The 23,956-nt window shown below is 39.4% G+C and overlaps 1 protein-coding gene across 3 annotated transcripts in view; it reads left to right on the forward strand.

Annotated features, from left to right (window-relative positions):
- FGFR2 (fibroblast growth factor receptor 2) overlaps positions 1-23,177 on the forward strand; it is a 90,099-nt gene extending 66,922 nt beyond the window's left edge. For all 3 annotated transcript variants that reach the window (XM_077821557.1, XM_077821556.1, XM_077821558.1), the window contains 9 exons: positions 7,583-7,734; positions 11,505-11,626; positions 12,275-12,385; positions 13,438-13,628; positions 13,848-13,970; positions 15,564-15,634; positions 17,911-18,048; positions 19,861-19,966; positions 22,609-23,177. In XM_077821557.1, the coding sequence (XP_077677683.1) occupies positions 7,583-7,734; positions 11,505-11,626; positions 12,275-12,385; positions 13,438-13,628; positions 13,848-13,970; positions 15,564-15,634; positions 17,911-18,048; positions 19,861-19,966; positions 22,609-22,773 (1,179 nt within the window). In that variant the 3' untranslated portion in view covers positions 22,774-23,177. The remainder of the gene's footprint in view (positions 1-7,582; positions 7,735-11,504; positions 11,627-12,274; positions 12,386-13,437; positions 13,629-13,847; positions 13,971-15,563; positions 15,635-17,910; positions 18,049-19,860; positions 19,967-22,608) is intronic.
- Positions 23,178-23,956: the final 779 nt, after the last annotated feature.

Consider the following 23,956-nt stretch of genomic DNA (forward strand, 5'->3'; position numbering starts at 1 on the left):
TTATGGTTGCCCAGAGAGCTTTGTGCCATACTCTGTCAAACACCTTCTTGAAGTCAACAAAGATGTGGTAGATGTCCTGCTGGTATTTTAAGAACTTCTCACATAGAACACAAAGGTTGAAAATCTGTTCTGTGGTACTTCTTCCAGCACGAAAGCTAGCCTGTTCTTCAACTATGATATTCTCCACTTGTGGCTTCCACCTGTTCAATATGACTTTCAGCATTATTTTGCTGGGATGGCTAATTAAGCTTATGGTCTGGTAATTTTGACACAATTGCAGGTTGCCTTTCTTTGGCAGAGTGATGATTAGTGACTGTGTCCACATGGAGGGCCACTCATCGGTCTGCCAGATCTTGTTGCAGATCTTGTACATCTATTACTATTCCTCCTCTGAATTTCATCAATTCGGCTGGGAAGTTGTCAATACGTGTAGCCTTTCCGTTCTTGAGTGATTTCACAGCTCCGATATGGACCATTAGGTGTGTGCCATGTTGATAGTCTGGATGCTTTATGTGCTCCTAATGTGTTTTCAAGAACCAGATTGTTATAGCTGACATTACAGAAAGGGCCACAATAATCTCACCAATCTGCCTGTGCGTCAGTACCCACATTAGCATTCCAATCTCCTTGTACAATCAGGATATCTTTCTTGTGTACCTTATCGATGATGTCTTGGAGCTGATTGTAAAAATCTTCAATTTGCTCATCATCATAGTCTGTTGTAGGGGCGTAGACTTGTACCACTGTGATATTAAATGGTACTGTCTATAGACGGATGGAAATAAGCCTGCTGGACAGTTGGTGGCATCCTACTACTGAATTCTTGATATCTTTATGCACAAGAAATGCTACCCAGTTGACATGTTTGTCCTCTCCACTGTAATAGAGTACATGGCCTTCTTCCGTTAGTGCCTCTCCAAAGTTCCCCTATCTGACCTTAGATATTCCTAGGAGGTGCCAGGTATATTGTTCCAGTTCGTACATGAGTTCTTTCAATCTCCCTATTTGTCTCAATATCCTTATATTCCATGTGGCTACGGTAATGTTATCTCTTCCATGGGTCCTTTTTGTTGGTCATTATTAACCCAGGCTGCGATCAAGCCAGTATGGACATTGTTGACTTGCTCATCATATGGTGTGTCTTGGGCAAATTTCTAACCTGGCGGAGCGCATCCCTCTCCACACAGCCCCCTTTTAGTAGCCTCTTACAACATGCAGGAGGAGCAGTGGGTCTATTCTGGCCCCGGACCCACAGGGTAGTCTTAATATATACTTTTATCTTAAAAGTATATATTATTTTGGTTTCTTTCTTTTATATCATTGGCTCTCTGCAATTAAAGTTGCCTTGCCTAGTAGTGCTGTTCAGGTTCTTCTTTCTTACTTCATTGAGCAGAAACTCTTTCTGAAAGTTGTATGACCGTTCAGTTTTTGTAAATGGCTTGAGTGCTTATAACTGTAGTAAGTCTCCTCACTTAATAAATTTGCTTTGTATTTTCTTAGGTACAGTCATTCAGATGGGACGTGTTATCAGGATTTCTGTCAATAGCTGATTACATTGCTCACTTACTAACTATGCATGTGACTTCAGATTAGCTTTTAGACTGAAGCCTTCAAAGAGACAGAAAATAGACATTCACTGCTAAACCCTGTATTTTCACAGTCTGTATTGCAGAACTGACAGATCTAGGCTTTAGATCTGCATAAATCATAAATGCAGGAAAACATGCCTTCATAATCAACTACTCAAAATTACATGCTCTTCCACAGCTAATTTTGTCACATTAAACTTGAATTACCATCCAAGATTTATTTATATTTTGGTACCACATACAGTATATAAATTTTTTTTTTTTTTCTGAACTGGTTAAATTCAGTGCATTCAACCCAAGGACAATTACTTCATTATAAAGACTCACTGAGGTAGATGCATAAGGGTAGAGTGAGTGGGAGACTCCTTGCTTCCCATTTTAAGCTTGTTCGGGTGGGCTAGCCACAGAGTCTAGGGAGTTAAGGGACTGTACAAGTTTGGTAGTGAAGTTGGTTCTAGAATGATCCTACAAAGAGGAGAGATGGAATAAGAGCAGGGTCTATAACTGCAATTCCCTTTAGCATTCAGTGAACTTGCTTAAGAAGGAATGAGGAGAATGTGTACCACACTAGCCCGTTTAAAGGCTGGCGCAGAGGATCTGTTGCATCATGCATGCTCCAGAAGGAATTGTGACTGAGTCAGCCAAAATTCTGCCTAGGGTTTTCACTACAGTGTGGTTTCTCTCCATCTCCTTAACACTGGGCTTTGCCTCAAAGGCACAGTCTAGCCTTTATATTTACACCATAAGTCTCTCAGATCATTACACGATTGAAACCAAAACCTGCTGTCCCACACTGCTGAAATGAATTCTCCATTCTGAACTTTGGGGCATATCTTAGCAAAGCAGCAAGCTCTGGGATGAGGTTGCCCATGTCCCCAGAAGCATGGGGCAGCAGTGATCTACTTAAAAAGGGATATATAATATGCAAGAAAATGTGAGTTTCCTACATACGACTCCTGAAAAATATTCAAGTAGGTTAAAACTGCTGTAATATGTCATTGAGCTTCACCTAGGTGGAATGTTCTTCACTGTTATATAGTGTGGTCCGATACTGGGTAAACAAAAACGCTTGATGTAGATTTCAAAGGCTTATTTTTGCTAGTACAGAAGGGGGAAAAGGCCATTTTTAAATAGTTGTCTAACCTCAGAGGGCCTTCTCTGACCAAGGGCCAACTCAGTCTGCCTTCCTCTTTTCTCAAGCAGGACTTTTATAGCCCTTCAGCTTCCATAACTTCTTGCGCTGTTCCAATTAATCAATCAAAATTATATTACCTGTGAGCATTGTCTATTCCTTTCCTTATGACTAATACTGGGGGATCCTTCTGGTTGTCGTTCGTCCGTCATACCAGGCTAATGCGCTTTTATTTCATACAGCAGTTAGTCAATTACATAGTTATTGTATGAAGTAAACAGGTTCAGTTATATTGAAATGGAAATTGGCAAAAAATTCCAGCTGTTTTTCTTTAACATTTTTGCAATTTTCTGTGTTCAAAATATACTTACAGGTTTACATTTTCTTCCAAGTTTAAATGTAAACCTGTTTTTAACCTGTAAAACCGCTGACTACAATCCTCTTTTAAGTTAAGAGCAAGCAAATGATCAAAGATGAAGAGACAGTTATTTGTACTAATGACATCCTATCAATGAAATAAAGTTCTGAAAACCCATTTCAGATCATTCTTTGATGTGCATGAGATATTAACTAAGTAACACACCATTTTATTCACACCTTCATGGTTCAGTGTCCATTGAAAACAGCAGTGGCTATGATGATGAAGTAAAATATCTGTCAGATCACTATAATCTTTACTCAGAGTTCTGCAAATTGGTGTTTTTAATGTGAACTGTTTTCTATTGTTAAGTTGCTACTAAATGTGAATATGATCATCACCTATGAATAATTCTACCTGCCAAGCATCAAAAGAGTAACTCTTGCTGCATTTACCAAAACTTAAATGGTGCCCAAGCAAATTTGGATGGAATATTCCAAATTCCATCTTTGCTTTTAAACTACTTCTCTCAGGAACTTCTTGCCACCATGAGTTCTACCTATTTGTGGTTGTGGAAAATTCCTGGACATGTGTCTGATTTTGTGAAGTATGCTGTTCACTTACATGTCATTTCATTGCTTTGTATCACTTAAGAGCTTCTCAGCTAACACAGAAGGACAGACAGGCATTTGTAAATAATATAGGGTATGGACATAAAGGGTGAAATTCTGACACCATTAAAATCAATGAGAGTTTTGCCATAGACTTCAGTGGGGCGAGGATCTCACCCAAGGTATCTACTCCTTGTTGTGGAAGTATAAAAAAAAAAAAAATTATGTTGCACTGATAGAGTGCTAGACTCTTGACAGACAAGTATAAAGACAGAATACCTGCCCCAAAGATCTTTCAGTCTAAAATAAACAACATATAAACAAAGTAAGGGGAACAAAGAGCAGTGTGACTGCATGATGAAGTGGGACTAGCGTCTTGTGAGTTTCACAATTTCTTTCAATTTATGTTTGGTGTTTATCATTAGTTAGCTTGATGACCTGGCATTTTGGTCATGACCGGGGATTGAACTGGAGACTTCTAGAGCTAAAAGTATCAGCCTCTACAACTTGAGCTAAAGGTCTAATTTTCCGATCTGGGAGTTGTATACAGAATTGTATCCTCTGTGAATCAGGCACATTAGCACTTCTGCTGAAAGGACTAGGATTTATAGGCCCTAGGAAGAAGTGTGCTTTAAAGAAGGAAAGGCATAGAGGATGATAGATTGGATCAGGGAGGAATTTTCAGGCATGGAAGGAGGTCTGGAAGCCAGAATGAAGGAAATTAAAGGGCTAGGTGAGGGACGAATGAAAGGAGATGAGAACAGAGAGGCAGGCAGGAGCTAGATTGTGCAGATTATTGAAGGTGAGCACAAGGAGTTTGCATTTGATGTGGAAGACCGTGGGAAGCCTGTAAAAGTGATTTGAAGAGGGACTGGATGTCGTCAGAGTGGCAGGCAAGGTAGATGCCTTGAGAGAGAACATTTTGGGCAGATTGAAGAAGCCTGAGCTGAGAGTATGGAAAGCACAACAGGGAGGGATGAAGTGGAAAATAATAATTGCCTGGGCCAGGGTCTTGGCAGTGGGGATGTAGAGACATGGGTGGATTCTGGAGATATATGGAAACACTGACAGAATCTAGTGATAGCATCAGTGTGAGAGAAGAAGGAAAGAGGGAAATTAAGGATAACACTGAAGTTGTGAGCCTGAAGGACATATGGGATAGTGGAGTTGCCATTTTGCTCATATTGCTCTGTATATTTCTGGTTGTGCTATCAGTTCATTTTATGAAGTATATTTTTTAAAAGGCACTTGTGAAGGGAAATAGATAAGTAAAAGTAGAACTCAAAGTCTAATCTTGGGTCTTCTACTGACTTGCTCTGTAGCTCTGGGCAAGTCCTTTAACCTCACTGTGCTTGTTTCTGTCTGCAAAATGGGGATAATTATTCTTAGCTCACTGCAGTTTGCGGAGACTCTTTGGTTAAAGTGTGTTCTCTGCTTAGTATAGCCGTGTAAGCAGTATTAATAATGGCCTATTCATATACCAAGTGGGCAAGGTATTTATTATTCCTTAGTGCACAGAGTCCTCTGTGCCATGTATTTATATCTTCTATAAATGGATAGTGACTTATTGATGTTGAGGAAGAGAGACTCATTTGTGTGTAAAAAGAAGACTTTAATTTGAGTTGTCAGAGTCACCTATACTCATATCCACATACCACAGATGCAGAAGTTGGAGTTGATCTATGGCAACCAGATTTCTTTTGAAGGCAAGTTTGTCAATCAGCTGTAAAATGGAATGGTTTCCTAATATGTTAATTTGTTGAAAGCAAACCACAGCACCTTTCTCCCCATTTCTAGACATAGGCAGTCCCCAGGGAGCTACATCAAGAGACCAAATCCACCTGATGTCACATCATAGTCTTGGGGATCTTTCCATGTTGAGAGCATCATCTTGGGGATCTTCCCATGCTGAGAACATCATTACCTCCACCATATCCTCCACCCACCTTAGAACTCTATTCCTGGGCACTAAGCAATTTAGCGAGCTTTGGCACTGTAACTACATTGGGGTTTAATATAGGTGGGAACCAAAGTGCAGTAGCCTGATGTCACAGAGGCAGCAAGGATGTTGTGTTTTTCATTGGCATTCGCAGGAGAATGTTTTTCTCTCTCTGGATGAATCAGGATGGTTGGGAGCTGCTTTATTTATAATTATTTTTCATTTAATTGTGTTTGCTGAATATCTGGAACAAATGTGAAATATGTGGCCTGCTAATACTGTACACCTGCCACATGTCATTCAGCCGCATGTGGGCCGTGGGCTAACGATTGATCAGAAGACTCCTGGTCCCTACTGTGATAAAGATCAGGTGTGTTAGTCATACTGATGTGTTCAATCTCTGGCTTGGGATGGGAGCAAGTCATGCCACCCTTCGAGGACCTCCTGCCAGCTGATTGTGAGGATTGGTATTGATGGCAGCATTGAAAGAGAACCTCCATCCAACTCTACCAACAAGATACTGGGTTTCCAGAAAGAACGCCAATACCTGGAGGAAAAAGGTGGACTCAAAACTAAAGACAGAGACAGGGTGGCAACGACACTAGAGATGCCTGAGACATGAGGAGGTCTGGGGGAGAAAAAACGCTATTTTGTTTTTAAATTATCTTGCAACAATGAGATTGAATAACAGTGGGATGCATGCAAGGGAAATGCCATATGTAAGGTGGCATCTTCTCTTTATTTTGTGCAGAAACTATTTTTATCCCACAAATGTAATTTGTAACATTGCTGGTGTCATTTTTGCTTAGCGGTTGGCACTAAGGGCCTCTAACATTATACTGTGAATTCCCTAATGTCTGTTCTGGGTGTCTGTGCACAAACTGAGGAGCTGTGAATCTAGCCATACAGCTGGGGAGAGGGGAGAACTAAAACCTGTTTTCATGGGGGAAAAAGATCAAAATGCCAAAGTTCCTTTAATTTTGCAGTGTTTGACATTGAGTCATTTTTCATTCCCCCCCCTGCAAAATTGTAATGAATTATTTTCAATATTTTTTAATCAAAAATGTTATCAATATGCTTATTGACATTTTTCATTGTCCAAAAACTTGTTTTTAGTAAACCAAAAATGTTGATATCCTTTTTGATATTTTTGATGGTAATTTAGGGAAAAAACAAACAAACAAAAAAAAGCCCTAACAATAAAAGACATTACATTGTCCCTTGTCCCCCCCAAATGAAACATTTAAACAACGCTGACAAGTTGGTTTTTGTAAAAAGGCCCACTGAAATCAATGGCAGTAATTCCGTTGACTTCAGTGAGGTCAGAAATTCACCCCTCTTTTGGTTTTGTTTGTTTGGAAGGGGATTGGTATTTTTTAACTTCACATTTTTTATTTATTTTTTATGTTGTTGCATGCAGCCCTACGCTATCTTATGTGGGAAGTGTTATAAATATAATTATTACTTTAATCAGTTGGGGTATGGCTCTGAATCTGTTCTCACAGTAGGATTTCTCTGTATACCATTGAGCTCCCAAACTACACTTGCTTAGTGATCCCAGTTGAGCACAAAGTAAATAGAAATTCTTAGAAAATAAAAATATATTCAGGTGTACATAGGATAAAAATAATAAAAAGGACAACTAAAATGAATGTCAATGTTTCAATAATTCATCATCTTAGAAATGGAAGAGGAAAAATGATGCCAACTAAATTAATAGTGAATGTGTTTAAACACTTAGCACTGTCCAGTTTTCTGCTTGTACAACTGACTCATTCTTATTGGCAATTGAATTAGAGTCAGTGCTTTATTTAGAAGGGAAGATAAACATGTCCAAATGAAGTGTGTGGTTTCATCCACTCTTCATTTTCTTTGGTTATAATGTATTGCCATTGTCCAATAGTTGGGCCAATATTACATCTCCTCCTTTTGCATCTTGTATTCCAATAACAGGTGTCTGCAGATTCTAGCTCCTCCATGAACTCCAACACACCTCTGGTGAGGATAACCACTCGTCTCTCATCAAATGCTGATGCCCCAATGCTGGCAGGTGTCTCAGAGTATGAACTGCCAGAGGATCCAAAATGGGAGTTCTCCAGAGATAAGTAAGTAGACTATTTCCATTAACACCACTTACAGACATCTGAAAATCACAACATGGTACATTGAAGAGGTTTTCTTTCCAAATCTCTTCAAGGATTACTTTAGCTGTATATATTTTCCCTAATATGGTTAAATGAAAATCCCAAATATCTGAACCCTTGCTAAATGTCAGATTCACTTCTGTTTTATTAATCCAATATTTATAGTTCTGATTTATTCTGAAGTTTTCAGATGTCCCTCAGAGACATTTAGGTAACAGTAGTCCACTCTGTAGAAAACTTTAGTGGATCCATATAACTGACTTGTTAGTAGCAAAGGAGTAAATCTTAATTGTGAGTTAGCAATGAGCCAAGAGTTTATACAATCTGGATCAGTAATAGATAATATCTCGTTAGCAGTTGTTAAAGCTAATGGGCAATCAGACCCCTGGGATTCCTTTCCATTAAACCATGTCTCTTAATCAATGTGGGTAATTAATAAATAGAAAATGTAGTACAACGCTAATGGAGATGATAATCAGTTTTGGCCTATTTGGAACTTTTTCTTTTTTTGAACAAAGCTATTCTGGAAAATCTATTCTTAGCAAAGTAATAAAGCTGAGTATCTGCAAGATCAGCTAGAGCATAGTCTTTACCATAAATATCATCCAGGGTTTAATCTGTATGTGTGAGAGCTATGAAATATTAACACAGGTAAAACCAAAAACGTAGAGTAAATTTAGTATTAATTAAAAAAAATCATTAGGTTGGTTTGAGAAAACTTGTTTTTACCATGAACAGTTTCCTTTGTAAGATCAGACTAATAACTGTTGGCTAGAGGAGTTGTAATCATGTATGTTTTGAAAACAGTTATGGAAATTATTTGAATTATGTAGTCGAAACCTGGTGCAATACACTGTAATTGCCACCTGCAATGTTCTGGTCAACAGTGGGGGTCTGTATGAATAATTTTGTCAGCCCTCACCCTGGGGGGATTCCCTGAATGCGGAACATTTTAGAGTGCTAAACATTTAAAAACCGTTTTCAGCACAAATATAGGTGGAGCTGGTTTGCAATGAAAGGAGGCTATTTAGAGGCATTTTATGAGGTTGTGGGGCAGCCGGCACACAATGACAGGATTGTTATGCTGGTGCTAGCCGTGCAATAACACATAAATTAACCATTTTCCAATGCAAATGTTTGTTCTCTGCCAAGACCCTAAATTCAATTATAGTTCTGGATAAAACGCAGAATGACCTCAGCATAGCATACCCTGCCCTTCAGTCTTTGTACCTTTTCAAGCTAGTGTGCACACTAAAACAGATCCAAAGCATGTTGATACATTTTCACTAGTATTACGGTTCAATTAAAGAACAATATTTAAAGAAAGTCCATCAAATTGTCCCAGCTGGAAATATCTTTCTATTGTTTTCCCTGTTATATCCAAGGAAATAGATGCGATTTTTAAATCATTTAGCACTAATCTATTCCTGTTCACCCCTGTGCTAAACCCCCCTTTTACTTCAGTGGTAAGAGATAGAAAGCAATGCTGGGTGCTTTTTTCTGAACATCCCATCCTGTATACCTATTCTTATGAAAAAGATGTTACTTCCAAAAGTGGACCCACACAACTTGAATAGCAGTTTTTATAGCCCTGTATGTCGAGGGCCATATTTGGATCAGATATGCCAAACCCGTGAGAAAAATGCAGAAATTTGGCTTGTTTTTGGCTTAATTGGTTTGTAAGTTGCTTGTTGGCTAGTTTTTGGCTTGTTGCTTGTTGTAGTTTGTTGCTGCTTCTTTTTTTTTTTTTTTTTGATTGGCTCCCGGCAAGGGGGTGGGGGGGGCAAGCAGTGGCAAGGGGGGAAGAGAGTCAGGGTGCACAGCGGTCCCACCACAGTCCCAGACTGCACGCCGGGGGGATCTAGTCACATAGAGTGTTGGAGTTCTTAGGGATTGGTTTGTTTTGGCCTTGTTTTGAAAAGGGATTAGCTTGACTTTTGGCTTATTGTGAAAGTCGGGGTGCTTATTTACCACGTGAAAGTTGGCAACTGTGATTTGGATCCCATTATTCACACTGAATAGCAGCAGCAAACGCCACAAGTCGTTTCATTGATGCCAGTGGGGCTACTTGTGGAATAAAATACTGCTCCATGTGAGTAAAGGGAGCAGAACATGGCCCTGAAGCATTGATTTTGTAGTTCTGTAACTTTGGGTAAACACTGATATTGGCACCGAATTCTCTCAAATCTCATAGTTTTGCAATCTTTGTTTTTATTTATTTATGTATTTATTTATCCCTCCCCCCCGCCAAAAAAAATTGAGAATGACATTTCTCTGTTACAGTTTAGTGAGTACTGCCTCCTGGGTGTCCTACCCACATTGCATTTTACACATGGTGGTGGCCTGGGTACTGAATGTTCTTGTTAAAATCTTTTATGGTGAAAGTATTATGATCAAACTTTACTTTCCCCAGCCCCTGCCCCAACCCCCTGGCTGGAGACAGGGGTTGGGAGCCTCTCTCTCATATGACATCTGGGGCAGGAGAGAGCATACAGCATGGAAATTGTCCCCACAGAGACCATACTGGGACACAGCCCCTAGTGAGAGGGGCTGAAGGAATGGGAACAGGCATCCTACTGCTGAGGATGGAGAAGGGGAGCACTTTGGGAAGAGGAGGTGCTGCTCCTGAGAGCACTTACACCAGTAACTGGCCAGCCAAGGACAGAGGCTGCCTCTGTGTGAGTGGTGCCAGCACTCACAAGGGAAGAGCAGAGCCAGGGAGAGCCATCAGCACTGGCAGCTCCTGGCAGTTGTCCAAGGCTTGGAGGCATTTGGAGAGAAGCTTTCTGTATGCTCTCACAGCTGCTTTACAGAAGCAGCTCCTCCCAACCCCCACTCCCTATGGACTAGCTGCTTGGTCGTCACTGGCAGTTTCCCCTTTCCATACCCTCTTGCCTGTGTCTTCCTTCCCTTTTCCCATAAGCAGAAAGTTGTCTGGCCACCTCATTGCCCCCAACCTTGGACCCTTTAGTGGGAGAAATGGGGGTTGGGACCCAGTATACCTGTCTCTGTGCTGCCTACTCCGTTCAGCTCAAGATATCATGAGAGAGAAACTCGCTGCCCCTACCTTGAAACAGGAAGTGGAAAGAGAAAACTGATCTAAAATTAAACTGTTTAGAAGTCATTTTAATGTCTCTATTGCCTCCAGACTGTGGGTTTATACCGGATGAGCCACTGATATTTAAAAGGTCCCAAAGGTGTTGATACCACCCTTTAACACAAGAATCATTCCAACTCCAAGCTAACAAGTAGAGTTGAAACCAAACACAGAGCCACACACACAAATAAACTCTTTTCTCATCACCCTGCACTCTGGCTGGAAAAGAAGAAAATGACCATATTACAGTGATGTGAAAAGTTCAACCGCTGTTGGCCAATCTGAAACACTGCATTTTAGTTGAGCAATTTTTAAGGACTACAGCTTGCGAGCCCTGCAAATCTGACCAGCTAGCCATCATATATAGTGTTTGTTATTCTACATAAAGGGAGATTTCAAAAACTGGTTTAGTAACTGTTCTGGCAGTATTGGATGCTCACTGTGGTGTCACTAAAAAAAAACATGCTACAGTGTGCATGAAACCTGGTATGCACCAGGAGTCTCATTTGTTCTTTATGATAAATGATTCATGCTATAGCAAGTTGTTGCAAGCTTTTTATATCTTGCTCTGGAATTTCACTCGCTATATCCCTTCACCAGATGCTGTGTGCTAATCCTCTATTTACACCTCTAGGCTGACATTGGGTAAACCCCTTGGAGAAGGTTGCTTTGGGCAAGTTGTCATGGCAGAAGCAGTGGGAATCGACAAAGACAAACCAAAAGAGGCAGTTACTGTGGCAGTGAAGATGCTGAAAGGTAAAGGGGTGGGGGGGGGGGAGATGAGATGGTAATTTTTATCAAGAAAGTTCTTTTGTGGTATCTGAACTCTATCATTATATGGGATCAGAGTTCACACAGTTGACCTCAGCCTTCAGCAGCTTTCAGTATAAATCAGTGCCTTTGACAGCCTATTTATCTTCAGCAATGTGTATTTACAAGCAAATCGAAGTCTTGTTAGAACTGTTCAGTTTTCTTGTCTGTTGGTTTCATTCACAGGAGAGACAAAATATATTTAGATATACCCATGATTTTCCATTTCCAGGTAGACAGGTACATGTTTGTTATAAACTTAGCTATAAGATTAGCTCTCAGAAAAGATGCAACAATTAATTGCTTGAGAGTCCAGTGCAGGTTTTGCAGCGTCTTGGCAATCTCCCCGTATTTTTTGCTTTTTCCTCTAAACAGAATGTTATTGAAGGGGACGGGGAAGGGGGCAGCTGTCCAGCCTGTTTCAAGAGACTGAGACCACTGCTTATCAGGTCACATGACTTTGTCCTAGAAGCTCACATTTATTCCTAAAGCAGTGTCCTTTAGATGATGTCACGTGATCTGACAAATGGCTAACAACCCAAGTTAAGATGGTACACCGGAAAACGTTAGATGAACTTGTTTTCTCTTGTGCAGATGATGCTACGGAAAAAGACTTATCTGACCTGGTGTCAGAGATGGAGATGATGAAAATGATTGGGAAGCACAAAAATATCATCAATCTTCTTGGAGCCTGTACACAGGATGGTGAGTACAAAGCAGAAAGCTAGCCAGTGCTTTCATTCAAACAGGTCTTGAAGTGTCTCATTTATCATAATTTTTCAATAGTTTTAAAGGAAACAGTCATACTGTGATGGGATTTGCAGATATTTCTTTAGCTTAGCAGCAATATTTTAACTTCCATATCTGATTATAAACAGGCTTTGCAGCTGTAATGTTAAGAGGGGATACCGTATAGTGTGAAACCTCTGTAACTTAACTCTGCTATAGGGAAAAGTGTTTTTTGTTTTTTTTACAGCAGTTTTACACACTTTATTCTAGGTTTCAGAGTAGCAGCCGTGTTAGTCTGTATCTGCAAAAAGAAAAGGAGGACTTGTGGCACCTTAGAGACTAACAAATGTATTTGAGAATAAGCTTTCGTGAGCTACAGCTCACTTCATCGGATGCATTCTGATCTAGCTGTAGCTCACGAAAGCTTCTGCTCAAATAAATTTGTTAGTCTCTAAGGTGCCACAAGTTCTCCTTTTCTTTTTACACTTTATTCTGACACTTTCAGTCCTGTTTTAGTGAAACTTTTAGTGTGTCATTTGGAAGGGATCACTTTACTCTGTAAATGTTTTGCCACTTTGTTATTACAAGCTAATTAAGAGGTATAAGGAGTCCAGAACTGTGTAAAGGTGACAGGAAAACTAACTTTTTTTTTTTTTTAAAAAGTGGTGTAATCTTTTGGGGGTTTCATGCAATGTTTGTTCTGCAAATGTATAAAGTGCAGGAGAGAGCATGGTCTGAAAGGAATAAACTCAAGGTTGGGATTTAGGAACTCTGGAGGGCTAATGATGCGTCTGCCACTGACTTGTGGTGTGGCCGTGGGCAAATCACCTCACAATGTTTCTGCCTCTTTTTCCGTATCTTTAAAATGGTACTTGCCAATTTTGCAGGGGTGCTGTGAAGCTTAGTTAGTGAATGTATGTGTGTACAGTGCTGTGAAGATGGAAAGCACTATATAAGTTTCTGTTAAAAATCATTTTACCCTTTGTCCCTGTTTCAACTCTCATGCTGTCTATTCTGTTTATCTAAAGGGCCGTTGTATGTGATAGTTGAATATGCTTCTAAAGGGAATCTGCGGGAGTATCTGCGAGCACGGCGACCCCCTGGAATGGAATATTCATTTGATATCAACAGGGTACCAGAAGAGCAGATGACATTCAAAGACTTAGTATCATGCACATACCAACTGGCAAGGGGCATGGAGTACTTGGCTTCACAGAAAGTAGGTAGAGATTGGCAAATGCTGCACAAATCTTTCTGGGAATATTTGTCTGATGCTTTAAACTAATTCACTTCAGTTTTAGTCTGACCCCTTTTGTGTTAACTAGAGAATGTATTTACCAGCAGAAATGTTAATGGAGGCCTTGTTCCAGGAGGTTCACATGATTTCATTTTAATGTCTCACACATTCAGCAATTATTTTTCTTTTTTTCTTTTTCAGTGCATTCATCGAGATTTAGCAGCAAGAAATGTTTTGGTAACTGAAAATAATGTGATGAAAATAGCAGACTTTGGTTTGGCCAGAGACATCAATAATATAGATTATTATAAAAAGACTACTAATGTAAGTGGATTGCAGTCTTATCTCTGGAACCAGTATTTCTTTCAGTGGGTCATTTAAAGTAGTGTGATTATAATACTAATGGACTTCTTGTACACCAGCCTAACTTTTAATCACTGAAAATAAAATAGTAATCAAAGGCATAAGCATCTCTAATCACTTTTACTAAGCGATGAATGTTATCTGTTTACACAACCTGAGAGAATATATATTACATGTTTAATTATGATTAATTATTAATTATGAATGATAACATTCAGTATTGCTTTTCATAGGGCCTGATCCAAAGTCCACGGAATCAATGGAAAGATTCCCATTGTCCTCAATGGGCTTTAGATCAGATCCCAGGGTCTTTGAAAACATTTAGTAAACAGTAAAATGTTTCATTTTATGGTACCCAAATAATGTACATTATTGTAGATATTTCTGGTTATACTTGTATTGTATTCAGGTTTGTAAACACTTTACTGTGGTGGTAAGTGGGATTGGAGTCAGGAGAATGGGTTTCATTGACCACTCTACTACAGATCTGCGATATGATCTTGAGCAAGGCAGTTAGGTCAAAAAAGTGGTCACTGATTTGGGATACCTAATTTGAGATACCTTTTGCGTAGTTTTCAGAGGCCCTGAGCAACCCCAGTTCCATTTGAAGTCAATGGAAGCTATGCAAAGTGCTTTGAGATCCACTGATTCAAGTTGCTATATTAGTGCAAAATATTAATAGAATATATTACATTAAATGGTTAATTCATAAAAATAAGTTTCTAAGCTACCATCCATTGCACTTTTAAGGGTGAAACTGGGCTTTGTGTGGGCAACTCCATGGTCTTTGTCATGGAGGGAATAGAATCCACCATCAATCTTGGGGCAAGACATAGCCCCTCTGCAGACTCGTCATTGGAAATGTCATAGAGTCATAGAATATCAGGGTTGGAAGGGACCTCAGGAGGTCATCTAGTCCAACCCCCTATTCAAAGCAGGGCCAATCCCCAATTTTTGCCCCAATCCCTAAATGGCCCCCTCAAGGATTGAACTCACAACCCTGGGTTTAGCAGGCCAATGCTCAAACCACTGAGCTATCCCTCCAGTCTCTAGTGCTCTGCAGCTCTCCTGTGCCCACCATGCTTGGGTTTGGCCCACGGGAGCAGGATAAATGTGAATCCAGTAGCCCTAACCTCACCTGCCAACTAGTCCCTCTGTGCTGGTCTAGTGGTTAGAGTTGCTGAAATTCATCTGTTTGCAGAGTGTCCTAGGCGTCAGGCCCTCCTATATGAGGCTACTGACTCTCTCCATCTCTTCCTCCCACTGATAGGCAATGTGGGGGATACGTGGCATGTAAGGGTTCTTTCTGTGGATCCTTAGATCATTTTGTCTTAGCTAATTTTGTCTGAAAAGTTTACATCTATTTATTTGAGCCCGGGGTCTGGAGCATATCAGTCTTTGTTATCTCTGAGAACACCATGTCATTAATCCTTGCTTTTTTATATTACAGTATTGAATATTTTAGAAATCCTATTGCTGAATTTGCCTTGTGAATAACTACAATTTTAATTCAGTGTTACTTATTTCTCACCCACCTCCCCCTCATGTTTCCAGGGCCGGCTGCCGGTAAAGTGGATGGCTCCAGAAGCCCTGTTTGACAGAGTGTACACACATCAAAGTGATGTGTAAGTAACTTTATTTTTTTTAGCCTTTTATTTTATTTTATTGTATTTTATTTTAGTTACAGTTTGGGGAATCTTTATATCTTTTCCTGTTTTCCTTAAATCTTAACTGCTTGCTTTCTCTGTTTCACACATTAATAGAAGGAGCAGGCATCGCCCTTAGAAAGTGAGGATTTTATGGTAGACTGCTAACCAATGCTCTGTTACTAATCTGCCTGGCTTCAAAGCACATGAAAGGTGGAGAATGCTAACCTCCTTCTGTCAGTGCGGAAGTTTTCCCCCCTTGAACTTACTTACGGATGTGCAGCTACAAAGCATGTATCTAATTTGCTTGGCTTTGGTAATATTCTGAACTTCCTTCTATTTTTTTTTTTTAAAAGGAAATAATCCTGAAATTTTCACTTGTTGAAATTTGTGATAAAAATGGTTTGGATTTAGGTAAAACATACAGTGGGCTTACTTGAAAAGTTCATTCTTCTTTTAGAGTTATTACTGCTTCCAGAAGCATTCCCTATTTTAAGTAGGGGGAATAATTGGAATCAATAATACCTCTAAAACTGGAACAGACTTTTTAAGTTTCCCCACTGTATCTAGCTGACATAACCTTATGGGGTTTGCTCTACTTTCTAGGAAAGTTTTCTAGGATAATCTTAGCACTCCTTATAATTCTGGGATTACAATTTGAAACAAAATAAACTCTTTTATGGTGTAAGTATTTACTGTTTTCCAGTGTCTTTGTTTCCTATACTTTGGTTTGATTTAAGCAGAAGAACTCTCTTTTTCTCTCACTTTGGGTCTCAGAATCACAGCGCTAATTGACACTACTCATAACAATTTAAACATTGCTTTTGTTGCATAGTCTTTATACAGTGCTGATGGAAATTGCACATTTCTTTATTTTTATATGAAGAGCTATTAACCCCAAAGGGCTTGATGCTGCACAGCACAGACATGAGAAATTGAACGTATAAACACAAAGTTTAAAAAAAAAAGAAGAAGAAGAAGACAGGACGGGAGGAGTTTGATCCTGCACTAATCAGAGCACTTGCATCTGTATATAACCTCTACTTGCATTTACACAGAAGTGTAACATCCGTATGCACCATATGAGGAACTGAAGGATTAAGACCAAGATTTGCAAACATAGCTGGTGATTTTTGGGTGCTTTAACTTTTGTGGCATCTGATCCGCAGAAAGTGCTGAGTACCCACCCTGTGAAAATTGGGCCACATTTAAGGGGTGTCAGGCTGGGCTCCCAAAATCGCTAGTCAATTTTGAATATCCTAGTCAATGTGTAGTCTTTTAAAAAATGTTAATAATGTATGATGTACATTTGGTTTTCATGCAATGTTTTCATTATTTGTAGACAACGCCATTAACAAAAGTTAGTGGTAGCTGATTAGTTTAATTTGAGAGAGACTTTATATTTAAAATAGAATTAAATTTTAGCAACTTTTTTGAGCAAACTTGCAATAAAAGTTGCCATATGTCTACATATAGTCCTTGCCTTGACAAATATATTTATCTGTCTATATTTTTAGTAGTCTTCAAGTTTGCCAAGGTTCTGGGACCCTAAAAGCCCAGCTCCATAGCTCCTCGGGGTTTCCTGCCTGGTTTCCTACAAAGATTGGCCAAAAGTGACACATTCCTGTGGAACATTTTGTTTTTAATGAATTGGCATTTTCTGAAAGAGAAACGTTCTATCATAACATTTCCAGCCTGCTCTACCATATAGGTATTCTATAAATAATTATACTGTTAATTACAATTTCAGTTTTATTTACAATAGCCCTGGAAACTGACAACTTGGGAGTTTGGAGAACATCGAACGGAGGCCTCAATTCAGGGAAACATTTAAGAATGTGCTTAAGACAATCCCTATTCAGCAAAGTCCTTATGTACCCGATTAACTCTAAACATGTGCTTACGTCCCATTGAAATCAGCAGATGCATAAAGTGGCAAATGCATAAAGTTAATTTCATGCTTAGCTATTTTTCTGAATAATGATGGACTGCTGCGTTGTGGCCAAATTTAGGACCAGATTCTGCCATTGTTTCTCATACTGAGTAGTTCCTTATTTGATTAATCATGTCAGTGAAATGGGAAGTATTCAAGGAGTCAGATTCTACGTAATAAGGCTGGTAGAATCTGACCCTTAAACACAGAACTGCTGCAGAAAATAACAAGGAATCACTGTTCTCTGTCTCTTTCAGGGATATGCCTTTGCTTTTATAGGTAAGATTAATTTAATTATGCACTGTTCCCTTTTATTCTGTAGTTGGTCATTTGGTGTGTTGATGTGGGAGATCTTCACTTTGGGAGGATCACCCTATCCAGGAATTCCAGTGGAGGAACTTTTTAAGCTGCTTAAAGAAGGGCACAGAATGGATAAGCCTGCCAACTGCACCAATGAACTGTAAGGACCATTATTTACTGAAGTAATACAACACTAGCATGGTCACACAGCTAATACTGATTTGAATCCCGTGCAGAATCCAGCATTTTCTAAGCTGCTTGACTCTATAAACGGGAGCATTGCGTATAAAAAAGAAATGGTTGAAACATGTTTCCAGGAAATGTGTGATACAGGATAGACATTTGCTCACTTAACTTTGGTACTGTTGAAAAACAATTAAAAAAAAAAAAATCTCAACAAGTCAATCTTTGGTATATTTGTTATTACACTCAGTCCTAGCGTATTAAAATCTATTGGCAAATCATTATCTGCTTTTGGTAACAGGTATGAATATGACCCCTGATTGTCTTTGCTACACATTTCCCCCTGTTTTGTTCTCTCCACCCTCAAGGTCCTTTGTAGTATCCATCATTCCTCCCGCCAAAGAGGAGGAGGTGCAAGAGTCTGTCTGTACCACTTATTAATCACCCAGCAGGATAGAACGCTACAAGCCACTTTTCCTGTTGTCAAGAGCTCAGTGGGCCACTAGGAGGTACACCTAGGAAGCCAGAGGCTTGTGGGAGTCCACAGCACAGACACAAGGTCACCCCGTGGCCCCTCAAAATATTCTGAAATTCTGAAAGATATCAGAATGCAAGTTAATGGTACATCCCTGCACATAGCACTTTAGCTCCTGAGTCATAGGCAAAGCCAAGCATAAAATTAACTAGTTCTGGTTGTGTTTTTGAGTATCTGCAGAATGCTGTACAAATGCCCTGTATCTGTTAGGGTGCAGTACAAAGTGCAGAGCCGTTTGTAAAGTATAAAGTTCTATAATAATTTAACATGATTCGTCCAGTCTGGATATGAAATAGACCAGATTTTCAGAAGGGCTGAGCACCTGCAATTTCATTGGCTTCAACTGGCGATGTGGGTGCTCCTCACCCGTGAAAGTGGGGCCGTATGTGTCAAATGAATTGTCATGCTTATAGCCAAAATCCATACTTGTCATGGCAAATGTCATGCCCTGCTTGCATGCCGTTTTGTTGAAACCAGTTGATTTGACCTCAAGCTATATCCCGGGTAATGCCCAAAGTTAGGACATAAAAGGCATTAAATCAGAGGTCCTCAAACTGTGGGGCGTCCCCCCAGGGGGACATGGAGGAACATGCGGGGGGAGTGGCTGGGGCCCGGGCCAACCCCCACAGGAGGGGAAGCACCACCTGGCTCCGCTCCTGGCACTGGCTGCTGGCCCAGGGCCCCCCGCCTGCTGACCCCAGCTGCTGACCCTGCGCCTGGAACTCCGCTCCCAGCCCCCTTACCGTGTCCGAGTCTCTCCCACCCCCAGAACCGTGGCCTCACTCCTGGCCCCAGCTCAGGAGGGGGGGGGCATGGATGGGGTAACGGGGGGGGCGCAAGGTAAAAAGTTGGGGGACCACTGCATTAAATTATACTTCTAGTAGAGGAGAGCAATAATTACAATTCACAGAGGCTAAATTCCCTAATTCAGCATAGTACTTAACCATGCGCTCAACTTTAAGCATGTGATTTAGTTCCATTGAAACTGATGGAACTTAAGTGCTTCCCTGAATCTAGGCCTAAATGCTGCGATCTAGATGCTGGGTTTTCACAGTTATTTGCAGTGGTATAAAACTAGAAATGCAAGCTCATTGCTAAGCCCTAATTTAACAGAAGTGAAGTATTGTACAATGACCACATTAGGGTCCATGGGCTCCTAGGCGCTGCAGTAATACAAATAATAATAATTGTGAATTAAATGGACAGGCAACAAGGATAGATATGGTTAACCCAGTGAAATGCATATTTATACAGCTATATGATGATGAGAGATTGCTGGCATGCAGTGCCTTCGCAGAGACCAACTTTTAAGCAGTTGGTAGAAGACTTGGATCGAATTCTCACTCTCACAACTAATGAGGTAAGTAAAGTATATTCACTTTTTAACCAGCAGATCAGAACATAAAGTTTACAAGATAAATGTAATTTATTAAAATATGAAACTGCTCTATTTCTATTATAATTCTATTTATCAGCTTTCCACTGGGATCTCACATAGATAAACTATATGGCTTAATGAATCATGTTTTTTCTTCTAGAGGTTTTGATTTATGTAACAAAACAAACACACGTATGCACGCGCGCACACACAATAAAGCGTTTTCCCTTGTCCCTCTGCATCTCTCATAATAGTTTCAGCATATCATCCAGGAAAAATGTGTGTATGGGGGGGGGTTTATGTTTCAACATTACAATTTGGTGTGAGGGACAGACCTAGAGTTTTATATTCTGAATTTATCAACTTAGTTTGATTCTCACTTATAGTAAGTAAGTCAGAATAAGCAGCCAAAGTAAATGGCAGATTTCAATTGATCTGTCTAGGCGTTAATTTGCTTCATTGAAATAGCTCTGCTGGGGGTACAAGAACCCAGAGGGGAATATGGAGAAACCATGCAATTCTACAAGGGCAACATCTAGTACCATTCCAGCTGGAAATATACATGACGCTATTTTATTCTTAAAACCTTATTTTCAGAGGTCTGAAAATCTATTAGTTGTAGCAAGCAATGCATTAAGATATACAGATAGGGATCATTTCAGTTCTCTTACCACTAACTCACAGCTACCAGAAAGTTTGGTGCTTTGGTTTGGATAAATGCTGCATCCCTAAGAGGAAGAGAGAGGGCTTAAAACTGTCTTTGCACACTCCTGATTCTATGCTGCTCTAGGGGCCCGGAGCTTACAGCAGCCTATTTGTTACTGCAGACTGCCTAGCTAACCTATGGGCAGCCGTGCTGCCCATAATCTCCACAATGCTGTGGCCATGTCCCTCTTCCCACCCTCCCCTGCACACCACCTGCACTGGGGCTTGCCAAGGGGTCTTTGGGAGCAATCTTATCGCTGTATTCCACAAGGCCAGCTCCAGTAATCCGCCTCAAGCTTGATATGAGGCTTTTAGGCCCCATTACACCACTTTGGCTCTTCCATGTGATATAAAGGGGCTGGAGTGGGGGTGAGGATCTCAGCCAGATGATTAACTGAATTATGTGAAACTCTTGAATCTGTGAAACTGGGTTAGAAATCTCCTGAGAATGCTCTCTCTCCCTCTCTCATATTCTGGTACTTCCTGCTTCCATTTGTGTCAGAAATTTCCAGACCATTCTGGTGCCCTGGAGCTGTTTCCCTAACCTACATGTGTATCCTGTCTTCAAACAGTTACAAAGGCCAGCTTTAAAAAAATTGCTTGTGAAATATGAAGTTATGTTAGATCAAAACTGCAGTCTAGGAACCATTTTGTTGCCTGCTATGTGGGTGTTTGTTTTAAAACCTCCATTATTGCCCTCATTTTAAAGCTATGACCATAAAGTCCTGACACTTTAAGACATGATTTTGAAGAATCATTTAAATCAAATAATTAAATGAAATATAAAATACTGACTGATAAGATTTGTCTCGTCAGCATGATCATAACTTGTGGTTTAGCAAATGAAGAGATAGCATTAAATGAATACAGCTGCCCTTCAGAAGTTGAAAGAGAAGGAACATTTCAAGGGAAAAAATAACTTTATTCTCCTGCCAAAATTGCCGTTTCTAACAAAAGTTGCTTAACTCGAACCTTGGATTAAACTGAAATTATTTCCTTTTTGTTATACTGGTCTGGTCATGGCTACTCTAGGTCAGTACTTGTGAATCTTTCCAGACTACTGTACCCCTTTCAGGAGCGTGATTTGTCTTGCGTACCCCCAAGTTTCTTAAAAAACTTAAGAACTTAAACTTAAAAACTACTTGCTTACAAAATCAGACATAAAAATACAAAAATGTCACAGCACACTATTACTGAAAAATTGCTGGCTTTCTTGTTTTGTCTGTATGAAATTTTAGTTTGTATTGACTTCACTTGTGCTTTTTATGTAGCCTGTTGTAAAACTAGGCAAATATCTAGATGAGTTGATGTACCCCTGGAAGACTTCTGCATACCCCCAACGGTACACAGAACCACAGCTCTAGGAGGCAACAACAAAGAAAGAAAATCGCAGAATATTTAGTGTAGAGAACCCAAATCCAGTGAATATGGTTTTGTTATTTTTCATTTCAGTTCTCATAAGCATGCAAGTGTAGTACATGTCTAAATCTAAATTTAAAACCAGATAGTCAAACTGACCAAAGGAATATAAAAATGGAAGTATCTTTTTCTCCAAATCATTACCATATGCTAGAGAAAAATGGTTCTATTTAGGATGAAAATTTCATTTTTATCATTATAAGCAAAAAGTCCTCTTTTGATGTGGTGAGCGTGTTTATTTCCACTGATGCGGTTAATGCTCATGTTGTTGGAAATGACACATCTGCCTTAGACTGACTGACTCTTTCTTTCTTTCTCTCTCACTTTCTCTCTCTGATATATAGGCGACAGTCAATTTTGAATGTAGCTGATCTTTCTTAGTATAGAATTGCCTGAACATTTTTTGTCTGTGAAATATACATACTGCATGACAAAGCCAAATCATGTGGCAATGTGCTTCTGTCATTTATAAATAAAATTATTTCTCTATTCCATTCCAGGAATATCTGGACCTCAGTGGACCTCTTGAACAGTATTCACCCAGTTATCCCGACACTAGGAGTTCGTGTTCTTCAGGTGATGACTCTGTTTTTTCTCCTGATCCAATGCCTTATGAACCCTGTCTTCCCAAGTACCAGCACATAAATGGTAGTGTTAAAACATGAAAGGAAAGCATTCTTATTCCTCAGAGGAATAAAGAAACAAGAATGGCAACCTACCTACCACAAGTAAAGAGCTCTTTTCTCCAGGACCCTAATGTTTCTGTTTGTACATATGAAATATAAGAAGAAGAAAAAATATTTTGGAGGAAGATGGTCAGAACATGTGTAAAGAATTATATAGTTTGGAACTCTTAAGCAATTCCAAAAGAAGGAGAATGTTTATGGGCCATGTATGGATGTACCTCACCATGTCAATTTTCTGGCTCACTGCAAGCTGCAATGGACTTTGTTTGTACCATGGACCAGTTGGACTTAAGGCAAACTCTGGGTCTGCCTTTTTTGTTTATTTTGTAATATTTGGAGAAAATATATGTTGGCACACACTTACAGAGCACAAATGCAGTATATAGGTGCTGGATGTATGTAAATATATTCAAAATATGTATAAATATATATTATATATTTACAATGAATTATTTTTTGTATTGATTTAAAAATGGATGTTCCAATCCACCTAGCAAATTAGTTCTTTTTTTTAACAGCTATTTGCTAAATGCTGTTCTTACACAGAATTTCTTAATTTTCACCATTCAAAGGTGGAAAATACTTTGCTTTCAGGGAAAATGGTATATCATTAATTTATTAACTAATTGGTAATGTACAAAACAATTAATCGTTTATAGGGTTGTTTTTTGTAATTTAAATGGCATTTCTAAGCAGGCAGCCCAGAGATCTAGTAGATATATTGCTCAGACTTTCGTAGTTGTCAGATCTTTAAAAAAAGAAATATTTACAGTATATAACTAATTTGGGGAGAATTATGCTTTTGATTTATTTGTGTTTTAAACTTCAGTGCCAGATGATTGTTCTTATCAATATCAAAATTCCCATATTTTAAAAAAATCCTTTAATAAGAAGGTCTTCTGTTTTCTGTGTGTCTGGTTTTGTAGCTATCACTAAAGCATATGTGACACTTGAACAATATTTTCTAAGGCCTAAATAACACAATCATTCTATGGAGGGGGAAAAAAGGAGAGTCTTTAATGGGTTCCTAAAGTAAGGAAAGATATTAACTTGTCTATAACCATAGCAGAATGTACTGCTCTAAAAAGAGCTGAGCTTCCACTCTGCTTTGCTCATGCATCAAATTAACTAGTATTGTCTTCATTGACTTGATAATGGGTTC

Source organism: Eretmochelys imbricata, chromosome 7 (assembly GCF_965152235.1).
Source record: "Eretmochelys imbricata isolate rEreImb1 chromosome 7, rEreImb1.hap1, whole genome shotgun sequence".
NCBI classification, from domain to species: Eukaryota; Metazoa; Chordata; order Testudines; family Cheloniidae; genus Eretmochelys; species Eretmochelys imbricata.